The following is a 15823-nucleotide window of genomic DNA, read 5'->3' on the forward strand; positions in this document are numbered from 1 at the left end:
AATCATGAGGGGCATCGACAGAGTGGATAGTCAGAGCCTTTTTCCCAGGGTAGAGGAGTCAATTACTAGGGGGCATAGGTTTAAGGTGCAAGGGGCAAGGTTTAGAGGAGATGTACGAGGCAAGTCTTTTTTACACAGAGGGTAGTGGCTGCCTGGAACTCGCTGCCGGAGGAGGTGGTAGAAGCAGGGACGATCGTGACATTTAAGGGGCATCTTGACAAATACATGAATAGGATGGGAATAGAGGGATGCGTACACAGGAAGCGTAGAAGATTTTAGTTTAGACAGGCAGCATGGTCGGCGCGGGCTTGGAGGGCCGAAGGGCCTGTTCCTGTGCTGTACTTTTCTTTGTTCTTGTTCTAACTCCTAAATTAAAGCAAAGGCCAATTTGCTTTGACACACAGGGCAAGAAATAAAATGATGTTTTAGCAGCCTGTTGAATGACACAAAAGCATGCTTTTTAAAAGGCCAGCAATTCTGTCATTACTTCAGTCAGAGCATCTTCAATCCAATTTACATGGAGAATGACAAGGTCTTAACTTTTCAACCTGTTTACCCCTATTGCAACTGGGAGTCTCAATTTGATTTGCTCAATTTTGGGAAAGCTCTTTAAGGTTCTGTACATTATGTCTTACTCAAAACGCTTCATGCCGTCGGAAAGAATACCTGCATTCAATATTAATAAAAATGATTTACTTTGTACATCACACTTTAGAACAATTCTCCGCAAAAGGTAAAGTAGTGCTGGAGGGGCAGGAGTTTTTTTAATTATTGCCGAGAAAGTTAAGTTATAGGCATTTCTAGATGCAGTGGGTGAATGGTCTGGTTTCTGAAAGATAATTTAATTTAAATGTACTTCTACACACGTGGGCAGGATAATGTAAAACATGCTTGCAAATTTAAAGCTTTTAAGTGGCAGAAAATCTTTGGATATACTAATCTCTAGCCTCTTGGCATTGACTGTGCATCTTTAGAATGCCAAGGTTCATTATCAAAACGATTAAATATGAAACAAAATATACTATACTATCCTTACATAAGTACGAAATCTTACAACACCAGGTTAAAGTCCAACAGGTTTGTTTCGATGTCACTAGCTTTCGGAGCGCTGCTCCTTCCTCAGGTGAATGAAGAGGTATGTTCCAGAAACATATATGTAGACAAATTCAAAGATGCCAGACAATGCTTGGAATGTGAGCATTAGGAGGTGATTAAATCTTTACAGATCCAGAGATGGGGTAACCCCAGGTTAAAGAGGTGTGAATTGTGTCAAGCCAGGACAGTTGGTAGGATTTCGCAGGCCAGATGGTGGGGGATGAATGTAATGCGACATGAATCCCAGGTCCCGGTTGAGGCCGCACTCATGTGTGCGGAACTTGGCTATAAGTTTCTGCTTGGCGATTCTGCGTTGTCGCGCGTCCTGAAGGCTGCCTTGGAGAACGCTTACCCAGAGATCAGAGGCTGAATGCCCTTGACTGCTGAAGTGTTCCCCGACTGGAAGGGAACATTCCTGCCTGGTGATTGTCGTGCGATGTCCGTTCATTCGTTGTCGCAGCGTCTGCATGGTCTCGCCAATGTACCACGCTTCGGGACATCCTTTCCTGCAGCGTATGAGGTAGACAACGTTGGCCGAGTCGCACGAGTACATACCGGGTGGGTGGTGTTCTCACGTGTAATGGTGGTATCCATGTCGATGATCTGGCACGTCTTGCAGAGATTGCCATGGCAGGGTTGTGTGGTGTTGTGGTCACTCTTCTGAAGACTGGGTAGTTTGCTGCAAACAATGGTGTGTTTGAGTTTGCTCGTTTGTTTGAAGGCAAGTAGTGGGGGTGTGGGGATGACCTTGGCAAGATGTTCATCTTCATCAATGACGTGTTGAAGGCTGTGAAGAAGATGTCGTAGTTTCTCCGCTCCGGGGAAGTACTGGACACAAAGGGTATTCTGTCGGTTGTGTCTCATGTTTGTCTTCTGAGGAGGTCGGTGCGGTTTTTCGCTGTGGCGCGTTGGAACTGTCTATCGATGAGTCGAGTGCCATATCCCGTTCGTACGAGGGCATCTTTCAACGTCTGTAGGTATCTGTTACGCTCCTCCTCGTCTTAGCAGATCCTGTGTATACGGAGAGTTTGTCCATAGGGGATGGCTTCTTTAATGTGTTTAGGGTGGAAGCTGGAGAAGTGGAGCATAGTGAGGTTATCCGTGGGTTTCCGGTAAAGCAAAGTGCTGAGGTGACCGTCCTTGATGGAGACGAGTGTGTCCAAGAATGCAACTGATTTTGTAGAGTAGTCCATGGTGAGTCTGATGGTTGGATGGAACTTATTAATGTCATCTCCGGGTAAGCGTTCTCCAAGGCGGCCTTCAGGACGCGCGACAACGCAGAATCGCCGAGCAGAAACTTATAGCCAAGTTCCGCACACATGAGTGCAGCCTCAACCGGGACCTGGGATTAACGTCGCATTACATTCATCCCCCACCATCTGGCCTGCGAAATCCTACCAACTGTCCTGGCTTAACACAATTCACACCTCTTTAACCTGGGGTTACCCCATCTCTGGATCTGTAACGATTTAATCACCTGCTAATGCTCGCATTCCAAGCATGGTCTGGCATATTTGAATTTGTCTATATATATATATGTTTCTGGAACATACCTCTTCATTCACCTGAGGAAGGAGCAGTGCTCCGAAAGCTAGTGACATTGAAACAAACCTGTTGGACTTTAACCTGGTGTTGTAAGATTTCGTACTGTGCTCACCCCAGTCCAATGCCGGCATCTCCACATCATCCTTACATAAGGCCTTAGTTAGGTCTCATTTTTAATAATTCAGAGCTGCAAGTTCAGGATGCCAACACATTGGCTAGGAAATGTGCACTCTCTCTACACTGTGATGATATAAAAGAAAGTTATTAGAGTAAAAACTGCTTAATTTAGTTTCTGCCCTCTTTAAATATATTTACATAAAGAATGGTGATTCAGGGATATGGTTTACTAATCCCACCTTGTGTTTGGATACGTAGAAATACTATCACTTTACTGAAGATCTACAAATACTTTTTCACTTTTGGCAATCTCCTTACCTTCCTGTGCTCAGAAATCAGACTCCTCAAAACCAGCTCGATCTCATTGCTTGCAGCTGCACCATCCAACACAGGGGCACATAAAGGTGGAAATGCTGGCAGCGAAATAGAGGACCCAGGAGAGCACACGGATTTAATGGCCTCAGTACTCATGGATTTCCACTTTGATTCGTCATTTAGGTCAAAGTGACACAATTCGACTGTGTCAGATGGCTGGCAATTAGCATGAAAGTTCTGGTGATTGAAAAGGCAGCCTATTGAACAATACGGATAGGCTCTTTTTGGCTGTTCTACTAGTGGTGGGTCATCTGGTCTAACAGTCCTGTGGACATATCTAAAACAACAGGAATACATCAGCTTTAAATGTACAGAGATTTCAATGATAGTCAATAACGTGTATATAAACATTCAGGATTGTCAAAAAGAAACAAACCCCCTTGGATTTTGTCCAAATAGTAATGCTGCTGATAGTCTGGAGCAGAGGAACATTTATAAAGGGCATATAGGTAACCCTGGGAACTACAGACTAGGAAAGTGGACATCTACTTATGAATAAAATTGTGGGGCAGGCTTGATGGCCTAGATTGCCCGTTCCTGCCCTCATTTTTAGTTTCTAAACATTGCCGTATGCTGAAAGAAGTAATTAAGCAGCAAGAATGATTGTCTTAAACAATAGTCAACATGACTTTACAGAAGCAAAGTCTGACAGATTATTGAATTTCAAGGTTACTGATGGAGTGGGTAATTGTAGACATTATGGTGTCTAAAATCCACGACTCCATCGCTTTAAGGCAGAGCTTCCTCGGCCGACTTCTGCTCGAGGAAGCAAGTCATAAAAGAATAAAATTGCAGGCGGGGAAGCTTCTGGAGAGATTCAGAAATTGTCTCAAGAGTAAGCAAGGGTTGCTCAAGGACTCAGTCCTGGTATATTACTGCAGATTGGGGCTTTTCAGTCCTACTCAAGAAAGAAATTTGAAAATAAAAAGTTGGCATCAATGAAAATAACTGTCGACCGTGAGAAAACTCAACTGGCTCACTGGTGGCCTTTAGTGAAGGCTATTCTGGATAAAGGTAACCTGTGATCTTTATCCAGAATAGCCCAACCGGCTTTGTTGATACTGAACTGCCCGTATAAACCACTTAGCTCTATCAAAAACCACAGCAAGGAATGTTGCAGATGTTCAAGGCGGTGGCATGCCAATACTTTCCCAGGACAACTAGAAATGGGAATGAATGGTGGCCTTGCCAGCGATACTCATCCAAAAATGGTACTTCAAATACAAAATTCTTAACATGCTTTGGCAACATCCCGTTTTTCAGCAATTTGAAAATGAAAGAAAATGAAATTGTTTATTGTCACGAGTAGGCTTCAATTAAGTTACTGTGAAAAGCCCCTAGTCACCACATTCCGGTGCCTGTTCAGGAAGGCTGGTACGGGAATTGAACCGTGCTGCCCTGGTCTGCTTTAAATTCCAGCGATTTAGCCCAGTGAGCTAAACCAGCCCCAGGTTCTGTCCTACCGACTGTTTATAAGATTGTGTTCTTTTGGGACTGCCTTTTAATTTAGGGTAAAATGGAGGAATGTCCTAGGGACCTGCTTGAATTCTACACATTAAACTCGAGTGGTAGGTTGCTAAAGGTTAAAGGGTTGGCCAGGTTCTTTACTGGGAGGGTGATGATGCAGGATGTTCCCATCTGTAAACAATGGGAAGAACATTTGTGCTATCTGTTAGTCTCAAAGGGAAGTGCTAAAAATGTCAGATTCTATCAACAGTTATAGTTTATACTGCCTATTTAATTCCAAGATAGAATGATGTTGGGGCTCATTTGGATTTTTACCAGTTTGCAAGGCGCATGTGATTCATAATGCCAGAGCCATGAGATTTGGGAAGGATTAAGCCCTTAGCAAACAACTGAAGTATCAGGTTACACGGTTTCATAGAAAATATAAGCCGGAGGCGGCCATTCGGGCCTGCTCCGCCATTCATTATGATCGTGGCTGATCAAGTTCATACCCTGATCCTGCTTTCCCCCCAGATCCCTTTAGCCCCAAGAGTTATATGTAATTCCTTCTTAAAATTACACAATTTTTCACCTCAACTATTTTCTATGGTAGTAAATTCCACAGATTCACCACTCTCTGGGTGAAGAAATTTCTTCTTAGCTCAGTCCTAAAAGGTTTACCCCATATCCTCAAACTATGACCCCTAGTTCTGGATCTCTAGTTTTCTTAGAGATCACGAAACCTCAAAGACCCGGTCTTTCTACCAGAGTCAGAAAGCAAGTAGCAAGAGGCAGAGGTCTTGTACCACAGTGAAGATGGGAGCTCGCACTCAAATTGAAGAGACCAAGCACGTAGGGATTTGAGGGAGGCTGGAAGATCATAGAATTTACAGTGCAGAAGGAGGCCATTCGGCCCATCGAGTCTGGACTGGCTCTTGGAAAGAGCACCCTACCCAAGCCCACACCCAGTAACCCCACCCAACACGAAGGGCAATTTTGGACACAAAGGTCAATTTAGCATGGCCAATCCACCTAACCTGCACATCTTTGGACTGTGGGAGGAAACCGGAGCACCCGAAGGAAACCCACGCACACACAGGGAGAACGTGCAGACTCCTCACAGACAGTGACCCAAGCCGGGAATCGAACCTGGGACCTTGGGAGCTGTGAAGAAATTGTGCTAAGCACTATGCTACCGTGCTGCCCCTAACTTTGGTTTGGGGAGGACAGGGGACGTCTCAGTGTAACCCTCACCTTTAAAGTCAGTTCAGGGATTAGAAGTCACCTGGATGGAAAAGGAAAAAGGCCAGAAGAGGGAATAGCTTTGAATGACTTCTGAGGGAACACAGCGTCCACTTAAGGGACAAACTATAACCGCAGCATGGGATGATATCATTTTATAAGTTAAATGGGGGGAACACTGCTATAAGTTGCCTACTGAATAATGCTCAGCCAATGTTTCTTTTAATTTGTTACAACAGAAGTCTTAAAATTGGAAATTATGTCATGTGACCTTCCAGTCGATCACTAGAAACCCAAATATCTGTGCACGTTCTCCCTGTGTATGCGTGGGTTTCCTCCGGATTCCTCCCACAGTCCAAAGATGTGCAGGTTAGGTGGACTGGCCATGCTAAATTGACCTGAGTGTCCAAAAAGGGGTTATTGGGTTAGGGATGGAAATGAGGGCTTAAGTGGGTCGGTGCCGACTCGATGGGCTGAATGGCCTCCTTCTGCACTGTATGTTCGATGTAATCTAGTCACTACATTAGAATTGTGTAATCCCTGGTATATGTTTAGCTGCTCTCCACCTTTCACCCCGTTTTTGGAAAGGACGCAGAGGAATGATACATGCCAAAGCTATGAGGAAACATCAAAACAAGAAAAGACAGTTAGTGACATTAATTGAAATTCAAGATTCCAGGGAGTACAGATAAACAAATAAATTGTTGAAATAACCATAATTTCTGCAAACAAAGGCCACAGACCTGTGCTCAAAAGAGAAGTGGCAAACAAGACAGTTTAGATTTAATGACTTCACACAAGAGTTGTGAGCACATGGAATAGATTGCCTCAGGAAACAGTCAGAACAGACAGCACCAGCAAATTAGAGGGGAACTGGTTAGTTGCCAGGCAATAAAAGTAACTAAGATGCAACACAAAAAAATGGTATTTCTGAACCTTGTAGCATGTTCTGGTCCTACACATCCTGCCTTTTAATTAAAGGCAAGGGGACTATTCCAACTCTAATTTTCACAAGATGAGAATGCGGAGATACTTTCTACTCAAGTAAATCACACAATTATATTAAGACTCAATATATTGAGTATGTTCAGGAGCTGGAATTGAGCAAGGTCCAGTTATTTTGCCATGTCGTGATCAAATCTACCAACATGATCTGGTCAGTTCACTGAGCTGGCAAATTAATTATGTGGCTTTTTAAACACACAGGACACAGATCAGAAGGCTGCAAAGCCTCCAGTGCAACTGCCCGAGAAACCTCTTGTGGGCTGCCTGCATATTCACCTGCTCAGTCATTGAATGGTGCATACGAGGGCCAGTAGAAAAACTCACTGGTAAAACCCATTGGTTGAATAATAGATCTGTTTATGGATGGCTTTAAAACCACAAGCACCCTGATTTCACCTGTGTCCAGTTAAGCTCTCCCAGAAAACGACAGCTCCATCAGTTCCATAAGTCATCACCCAAGTGTGGGGGACCCTTTTTGCTTTTGTTCCAACACACACATAGGCATCCAATCCAAAACCCAGCAGCAAACTGCACAGTAAATTGGCATGATCCTCACAGTCTCCCTGCAGGTTACCAACAGTTACATTGATTGGAGACAACAGAGTGAATTTTCAGCATATAACAACAATACATACATATACCAGAAAATTTTACTTTAATTTTCCCTCTCGTATACTTTTCTATTCTCCTCCCAGCTATTGAAATAATAGGATGCAATTTGTCAGCATAATAACAAAGACTTCTTGTCAATAAGTAATTAACTGGATGTAAAGTGCTTTCAAACATCCTGAGAATATAAATCAGCTATAATATAAATGCAAGTTTCATTCTTTATAACTTACAAAAAGCCTGAAGAAGGCTCCGTCACTGGTGAATTAGGAAAATATTTAACCAGGCATCTAAAATTTCTCAACTAGTTTTTAGTCAAGTAGTCTGAACATGGTGGGGAGGAGGAGCAGGGATGTGTTAAGTGGACTAGTTAGTAGATATGATGTGCAAGTTCTCAAGTGCAAGTACAGGAACAAAATAACTAAAATGGACACCATAGGGGACAGTTGCATGTCATTCTTGTAATATGTCGGAATGACAAACAGCTGTTGACTCTGGCAGGATTTTCTGCAAAAAATCAGAGACATGATAGAAGGGGGCAGTTTTAAAGAGTAGTCACATCAATGACAGATGGTAAGCAGGAAGTGGAGGAGGAATGATGAGTGACTATTCAAGGACATGGCAAGGAAGATTAAAGAACAGCTTACAACAGGGCGGAACATTGGTTAGCGCTATCTCATAGTGCCAGGGGCCCGGGTTCAATTCCAGCCTTGGCAGACTGCCCGAATGGAGTTTGTACGTTCTCCCCATGTCTGCGTGGGTTTCGTCCAGGTTCTCCAGTTTCCTCCCAGTCTAAAAATGTACAGGTTAGGTGGATTGGCCATGCTAAATTGCCCCTTAGTGTCCAAAAGGATAGGTGGGGCCACTAGGGTACGGGTATAGGGTGGGGGAGCAAAGACTTGGTAGGGTGCTCTTTCAGAGGATCGGTGCAGACTCAATGTAGAACAGGTGTGCCCAGATAAGCATGAAGCTTTCAAAAGATATTCAAAGTTTTCATTTTCCGTGGGAAAAAGGGAATTCTTCAGGCCAGGCATTAAACAAACAAGAGGTGGTTTGAGGTTGGAAAGGGGCAAAGATTAACATCACACCTAAATACATGAGGTGTGAATAGTTAGAAAGAAGAGCACAATCCTTTACCATTCAGACCAAGAGCCCCAGTATTATTTGCATCAGATGCTAAGATAAGGGGTATATTGTATAGATTGGAAAATATTGTGTAAGAGGTGGGAGAGCAGTCAGTTATTATGGGCCATTTGGGAACCAACCATACAGCTTCTAGATGAATGTAGAAGATTAGGAAACATTCCAGGAGCAGGTGGTAACCTTAGCATCCATAGGAATAACAGGAGTAGGGAGACTTACACACAGTCAAAAAACACAGGCCTTAATTTTAATGGCACCCCCATCTCCTCCTGATAGGTACCAAAGAGTTGCATTATGGGGTTCAAATACTGAACGTCAAAATCCCGCTTCATTCCAAGCTGCTTGAATGTTTTGGCAGCAATTTAGGTCCTGGGTGATGGTCACACCAAAAGCTGGCAGGGACCTACTTAAGGTTCAAAAGCTATAACCCAATCTGATTGTTCTGGAACCCCTCCGCTCACTTCCAGCTGGCACGCGACTCCAAACACAGCCTGCAGTGGTTAAACTTGCTATTGGATATTGAATCTGGCCATGTGCCAAGCAGAAGTCCAGTCTTGCCTTTATTTAACCAACAGCCTGTCATTAAGATCAGATGTGCCCCCACTCCCAATAAATAAAATCTAGTGGCTCTTGCATCTACGTATTGCTTTGGCTCATTGGGATTTGTAACCTTTCAAAAAAAAAAAAGAAGAGGAAAACAGGGCAAACACCTATGGGAATTCTGGTGTCACAGCATTGGGGCAAGGAGAATTAGGATGCACTAGAATTAGGAAAAGCCAGAAGTCAGGAAACCAAATCAAGATTTTGATTAAAAAGACCTTGTTCAGCCTTGGCCCCCTGTCAAAGACAGAATTTACAAGTATCGTTGAGAACAGAAATGACAAAAAGAATACCTTGCCTCTGCACAGAAAAGGCAGCAGAGTGCACCACTGCTCCTGCTTGGATCCACCTCCCACCACTGCTGCTTTTTCATAACCAAGAACATTGACAAATCGGGCAGCCTGCCTCGGTGTGTCCAGAAGCCTTCCAGCTCGCAAAGGTCTTACATAGGAGCAAACGGGACGGTTCACACCATTCTCATCCTAAGGTGGGGGACAGGGAAGAGGAAAATAGTCAGCCCCTTCCGCGGAGGAAAATCAAGTCAATTTATAAATATTTAAGCTAAATGCAAACAAATGAAGATCAGAAGCAGTCAAAAAGGTGTAATTAAACAGCTTGTAGGCAGTTGAATCTTCCGAGAGAAAGCATCCCATACAAGGTAAAGGATATTAAATTGAAACTTAAAGGAATACGAGCAGAAAGCATTTTGAACTTCAAGACTCAAACATATGTTGTACCTCCAATTATGTCAATTTTAAGTTAAAGCATTAAAGGATTTTGTTCATTGGAGCGTGCACTAAATTCAATTCAACTTTACATAATAATTTGGAGGAGGTAATTCCGCACTGAAAAATAAATTAAATGCTTTTTTAAATTTACAAATTTAATACAACGTGGTTAATCATCAGTAAGTTGAGCCACACAGACAACAATGATTCCAGGTTTAACCCTTAGGCTGAGCATTAAGTTGACTGGAGCGAGGACAGCAGTAGCAGCGATGGAGGAGAATGGTTCTTAAAAAGGTGAATTACCTGCTGCAGAATTCCCAACATTTGACCTGCTTTGTCACCACAGCATTTTGATGGCTGGTATAGTTCAGCTGCTGGTTAATGCTGACCCCAGGATGTTGATAGTGCGGCCATTCAGCAATGTTAATGCCATTGAGCATCAAGGGAAGATGATTAGATTCTCCTTTGTTGGAGATGATCATTATTTGACACTCAAGTCCAAAGATGTGTAGGTTAGGTGGATTGGCCACGCTAAATTTCCCCTTAGGGTCCAAAGGTTAGATGAGGCTACAGAGACAGGGCAGGGAGAGTGGGCCAAGGTAGGGTGTTCATTCGGAGGGTTGGTGCAGACTCGATGGGCCGAATGGCCCTTCTACACTGTTGGGATTCTGTTGTTAAATGGCAATAACATTTGTATGGCAGATCAGCCCAAGCCTGAATATTACTTTAGGCCTTCCTGCAGGCATAAACTATTGAACAGTTGTGACTGGTACTGAACTGTGCAGTCATCAGTTAACATCCCCATGTCTGACCTTACGATGGAGGGAAGGTCACTGAGCCTGATGAGCAAGTTACTGGTGAGTACGTACAGCAGGATAGCACTGTCCATGACTCCTTTCATTACTTTGTTGATCATCGAGGGAATGACGAATGGGGCAGTAATTGGCCAGATAGAATTTGTGCTGCCTTTTGTGAGCAGGATATAGCTGGCCAGTTTACCACATTGTCAGGTAGATGCCAGTGTTGTAGGGTCACAGCTTAGCTAGAGGCCCAGCTATTTATGGGAGCTTAGGATGGTACGGTTTCATATTCGACCCAGCACAATCATGACTCATCCAATAGGTTCATCTGTACCATTCCTCCAGATGAGGCAAACAGTGAAACATCATTGTTATCCCACCTTTCCATTACTCCACCTTGGGGGAGTACTCTGCACACAATTAATACATTAGATAGGACATAATAAAACTGGGCGATAGTATTCTAGTTGGCCATTTCCAACACTTCAATCTATACATCATCCTAATTAATTAAAAATAGTATATAGATTTTTCTTTTAACAGTAACAGCTATGAAAAAGAATTATATTAACTATCCAAGCAGCGAACAGGAAAATACTGGAGATGCTAGAAATCAGAAACAAAATCAGAAAATGCTCAGCAGATCATACAGCACATGTGGATAAAGGAAGAAAAGTTAATATTTCAGAGATCACCCTTCAATCGTCAACTTTGACAAACAGCATGCTGGGAGGGACACAATGGAGGTGGGTGATGGATGGGGAAGGATGGTGTTGAAAAATCACATGATAAAGAATGATTTGAAAAATGATTAGGTGAAGAACAGATGGTTAAACAATAGAAGTGTTAACAATAAAGGAAGCATGGTGAAAGAGAAATTATTTTTCTCCAACCCTTTTCGCTCCCGAAACGTGGTGACTGTTCTGCAACTCCCAACACCAATCCTTGCGAGCGGACAATATAGATACAAACCTGTGCAAATATTTTCACAAGTCTTGTGTTATGTGAAGGTCGGATCTGCAGATACTCTCTCCACCACTGTTTGGCATATACAAGATATAAGCGTTCCTTTTCTGCAGTTTTCTGACGCTCTAAAGCCAGCTGTAAATTTGAAGTGAAGTTAAAAATTAAAATAATTTTTTTTAATGGACACAACAGAAAAACTCATCCTTAAGACAGATCACAGTACTGTGCCATGTAATAAAGGGTGGGTGTCACCACTGTCATTTGGTAGAGTTTAGATCTGACTGTACAGTCAGGGCCAAGGTGCTTCCCCATATTCAGAGAATACATTTTTTCTATATTGTGCCAATTATTTCTCCTTTTCTGAAGTGAATGAGCATCAAGACCAAAGAGTTCCTTGTCAAAATGGTTCCCGATTGAGTTACCTTAGAAAAAGTTGGACAAACTTATGGGACAAAAGGAGGCCATTCGGTCCATCAAGTCCATGCCAGCACTCCATGGAGCAGTTCAGTCAGTCCCACTCATCCATTTTGGACACTGTAGCCCTGCAAGTTTATTTCCTTCAAGTTCCATAGAGTTTCCTATTGAAATCATTGGTTGTTTGTGCTTCACCACCTTAGTAGGCAACGAATTCTAGGTCAGGGAGGAAGAGTACGTGATCAAAGTGACAGGGGATTCTATAGTCAGAGGATCAGACAGGTGTCTCTGCAGCAGTAAACGTGACTCCAGGATGGTGTGTCGCCTCTTGAGGCATTAGGATCAGCTCTGGGGCAGTAGAGCCTGTATACGCTGGACAGTTTACACCTCAACAGGACTGGGATTAATATCCTTGCAGGGAGATTTGCTAGTGCTGTTGAGGAGAGTTTAAACTAGTTTGTTGGGTGGTCGGGGGAACCAGAGTGGTAGCCCAGAGAATAGCATGTTAATAGGTGGACTTGGAGAAAGGGAGAAAGTAATGGGAGTCTAAATCAAGGTTATATTGCATGTATGTGAATTCACAGAGTTTAATTAATAAGACAGGCGAGATAAAAGCACAGGTTACCATGTGGAATTATGATGCTGGGGTGATAACGGAGACCTGGCTCTCTTGAATGCGATGATTGAACCTGCCTCCACCACACTTCCAATCTGCAGATTCCAGACCTGAACCACTCCCTGTGTGAAAACGTTTTTTCTCACATTTAATTTGCTTCTTTTGTAAATCACTTGAAGCCTGTGCCCTCTCGTTCTCAATCCTTTTACGAGCAGGAACAGTTTATCCCCATCCACTCTCAGTCCCCCTGATTTTAAACACCCCAATCAAATCTTCCTCCCTCCCATTCCCTGGCAATCTGAGATTAAGACCTCAATATCTGTTCTCTGTCACTGGCACCAAGGTGCACCACAGCTTTCTTCCGCCAACGTAAGTCAGGAGGGTGATGAAATACCCTTCGCTTCCCTGGATGAGTCAATAACATTCAAGAAACTCAGCACCATCCAGGAGAAAGGTGGCTGCTTGATTGGCATCCCATCCACCACCTTCAATATTCACTCCTTCCATCACCGTCGCACAGGGGCAGCAGTGAGTACTATATACAAGATGCACTGCAGCAACTCACTAACACTCCTTCAACATCACTTTCCAAACTTAGAGCCTCTATCATCTAAAAGGACATGAGCAGCAAGGACCAGATGCAAGAGAACACCACCACCTGCAAATTCCCTTCCCAATATACACACACCATTGTGACTTTGAACGATATTGCCATGCCTTCACTGTTGCTGGGTGAAAATCTGGAACTGGCACTTAGGGTGTACAGTTGGACATCGACTGCAGTTTGAGGGCATGAGGAATGATGAGAAACAGATGTAAATCTCGAGAAAATTGCAACCGTTTCATTCATATGAAAAAAAAAGTTTGCCATTCATCAGTTTTAGCTTATTTAGCTGGACAGCTGCTTTGTGATAGAGCAAGGCCAAAAGCGTGGGTTCAATTCCTGTGCCTGTTGAGGTTATTCATGAAAGTCCCGCCTTCTCAACCTTGCCCCTCGCCTGAGGTGTGGTGATCCTCAGGTTAAATCACCACCAATCAGCTCTCCCCCTCAAAGGAAAAAGCAGCCAATGGTCATCTGGGACTATGGCAACTTTACTTAACTTTTAAATTCACCAGAAAGCAACTTACTCCACCTTCTGGAAACGTGAGGGACTGCGCATGGTAGCATGTGCTTGATTATAATATTTAATACATGAAACAACTGGTTCATTGTTATGTCCCTGGTCATGCTATATACATTTGGCAATAAAATTACTTTCTATAACCTGGAGGAAAATGATTTCCAGAATTTGACTGTCCACTGGGATCAGTGGAACACAGCCCTCTGGAGGAAACACAGTGAGCTGATAACATTGCAGGCATCAGGCAAAAAGAAAAATATTTTATAATCTGAACTTCAATGTTATATTTCTAGTTATACAGAGATAAGGTGAGGAAGTGAATTTATAATCATACCTCATTCAGAATCAAGTTCGTTATCTGCTTATGTGTGAGATGCTGAACCAAGTTTATAACCTCCATGAATTTTTAAACAGCTAAAAAAAACAAAAAATCTGGTAGGCACATCTAAACAGAGCAGTAACAGGATTTGCAAATGTATTGTGTGATGTTCATACTCAGATAGAACTAGAATTCTGGGACGAGATTCTCCGACCCCCCGCCGGGTCGGAGAATCTCCGGGGGCTGGCATGAATCCCGCCCCCGCCGGTTGCCGAAGTCTCCGGCACCGGATATTCCGCGGGGGCGGGAATCGCGGCGCGCCGGTTGGCGGGCCCCCCCCCCGCACGATTCTCCGGCCCGAATGGGCCGAAGTCCCGCCGCTAAAATGCCTGTCCCGCCGGCGTAAATTAAACCACCTACCTTACCGGCGGGACAAGGCGGCGCGAGCGGGCTCCGGTGTCCTGGGGGGGGGGGGGCGCGGGGCGATCTGGCCCCAGGGGGTGCCCCCACGATGGCCTGGCCCGCGATCGGGGCCCACCGATCCGCGGGCGGGCCTGTGGGGGCACTCTTTCCCTTCCGCCCCTTGTTCTGGCTGGCTTTATCAGTAGACGGGATTGTCTTATACAAGATTCCCCCCTCAGGTTTCTCATCAGCAAAGCAATTTCTCCAAAACACTGGACTCAGCCGCACAATACCAGCAATTTTCCAACTTCTCTCTCCAAAAGTGACAGTAAAATAATTTTAGCAGGAACCTATAGAAATGGATATTAGTTTAGCTCAATGCGAATGCCACCCGAAAATGCTTTCTCTCAAGATAATTAGAATTCACTGCTTCCTCCCAATCCAATATAGAGAGGAAGAGATTGTACCCCAGACAGATTATAAGGCAAACCCTACCTGCGTATTTTCCCCAGATTATAAAACAAAGCATTACCACCCTAGTCACCCTAGACAGATTCTAAAACATATCCTACCTGTTTATTAACCCTAGACAGATTATAAAACATACCCTACCTGAGTATTTACCCCAGACAGATTATAAAGCGTACCCTACCTGCGCATTTACCCGAGACAGATTATAAGGCATACCCTACCTGCATATTTACCCTAGATAGATTATAAAGCATACTCTACCTGCATATTTACCCCAGACAAATTATAAAGAATACCCTCCCTGCGTATTTACCCTTGACAGATTATAAAGCATAGTCTACCTGTGTATTTACCCTAGACAGATTATAAGGCACACCCTACCTGAGTATTTACTATTTCCTGGATCAGTGGCTGCACCAAATGGGGATATATTTCAAGTCTTACATTTAAAACTCCAACAGGAACTTTTGACTCTGTGCCTGAAAGTGGAAGAATTTGTTTGAGTAAAGATTTAATGTCAAGTGCATTCAAAACTATAATCTTCATACTAACGCAACTACAGATCTATGAAGTACGTAATAAAAAAAATAGAAATACACAATAGATTAGCCAGCATCAGTAAATAAAATGACACCACGGGTACGTGCCCTTCCAGAAAAAGTGGGGTGCTGCTGCACCAACAGATTCAAAAGCAGCTCCTTGCCCACCTTTACCAGATTCCTAAATGGTCCTCTTATGGACTGAACTGATCTTTCTACACATCTTCTCTACAATTGTAGCAGTATATATCCCGTATGCTTCATCTGATG

At 43.5% G+C, this 15823-nt stretch overlaps 1 protein-coding gene across 2 annotated transcripts in view; it reads right to left on the reverse strand.

Moving 5' to 3' along the window:
* Positions 1 to 15823, reverse strand: part of cep76 (centrosomal protein 76) — a 53048-nt gene that overhangs the window by 13682 nt on the left and 23543 nt on the right. For both annotated transcript variants that reach the window (XM_072468417.1, XM_072468418.1), the window contains 5 exons: positions 15396 to 15493; positions 11678 to 11806; positions 9471 to 9659; positions 7222 to 7388; positions 3076 to 3409 (listed from right to left, as the gene is read on the reverse strand). In XM_072468417.1, coding sequence (XP_072324518.1) covers positions 3076 to 3409; positions 7222 to 7388; positions 9471 to 9659; positions 11678 to 11806; positions 15396 to 15493 — 917 coding nt within the window. The remainder of the gene's footprint in view (positions 1 to 3075; positions 3410 to 7221; positions 7389 to 9470; positions 9660 to 11677; positions 11807 to 15395; positions 15494 to 15823) is intronic.

The sequence above is a fragment of the Scyliorhinus torazame genome, chromosome 11 (assembly GCF_047496885.1).
Source record: "Scyliorhinus torazame isolate Kashiwa2021f chromosome 11, sScyTor2.1, whole genome shotgun sequence".
Taxonomy (NCBI): Eukaryota; Metazoa; Chordata; class Chondrichthyes; order Carcharhiniformes; family Scyliorhinidae; genus Scyliorhinus; species Scyliorhinus torazame.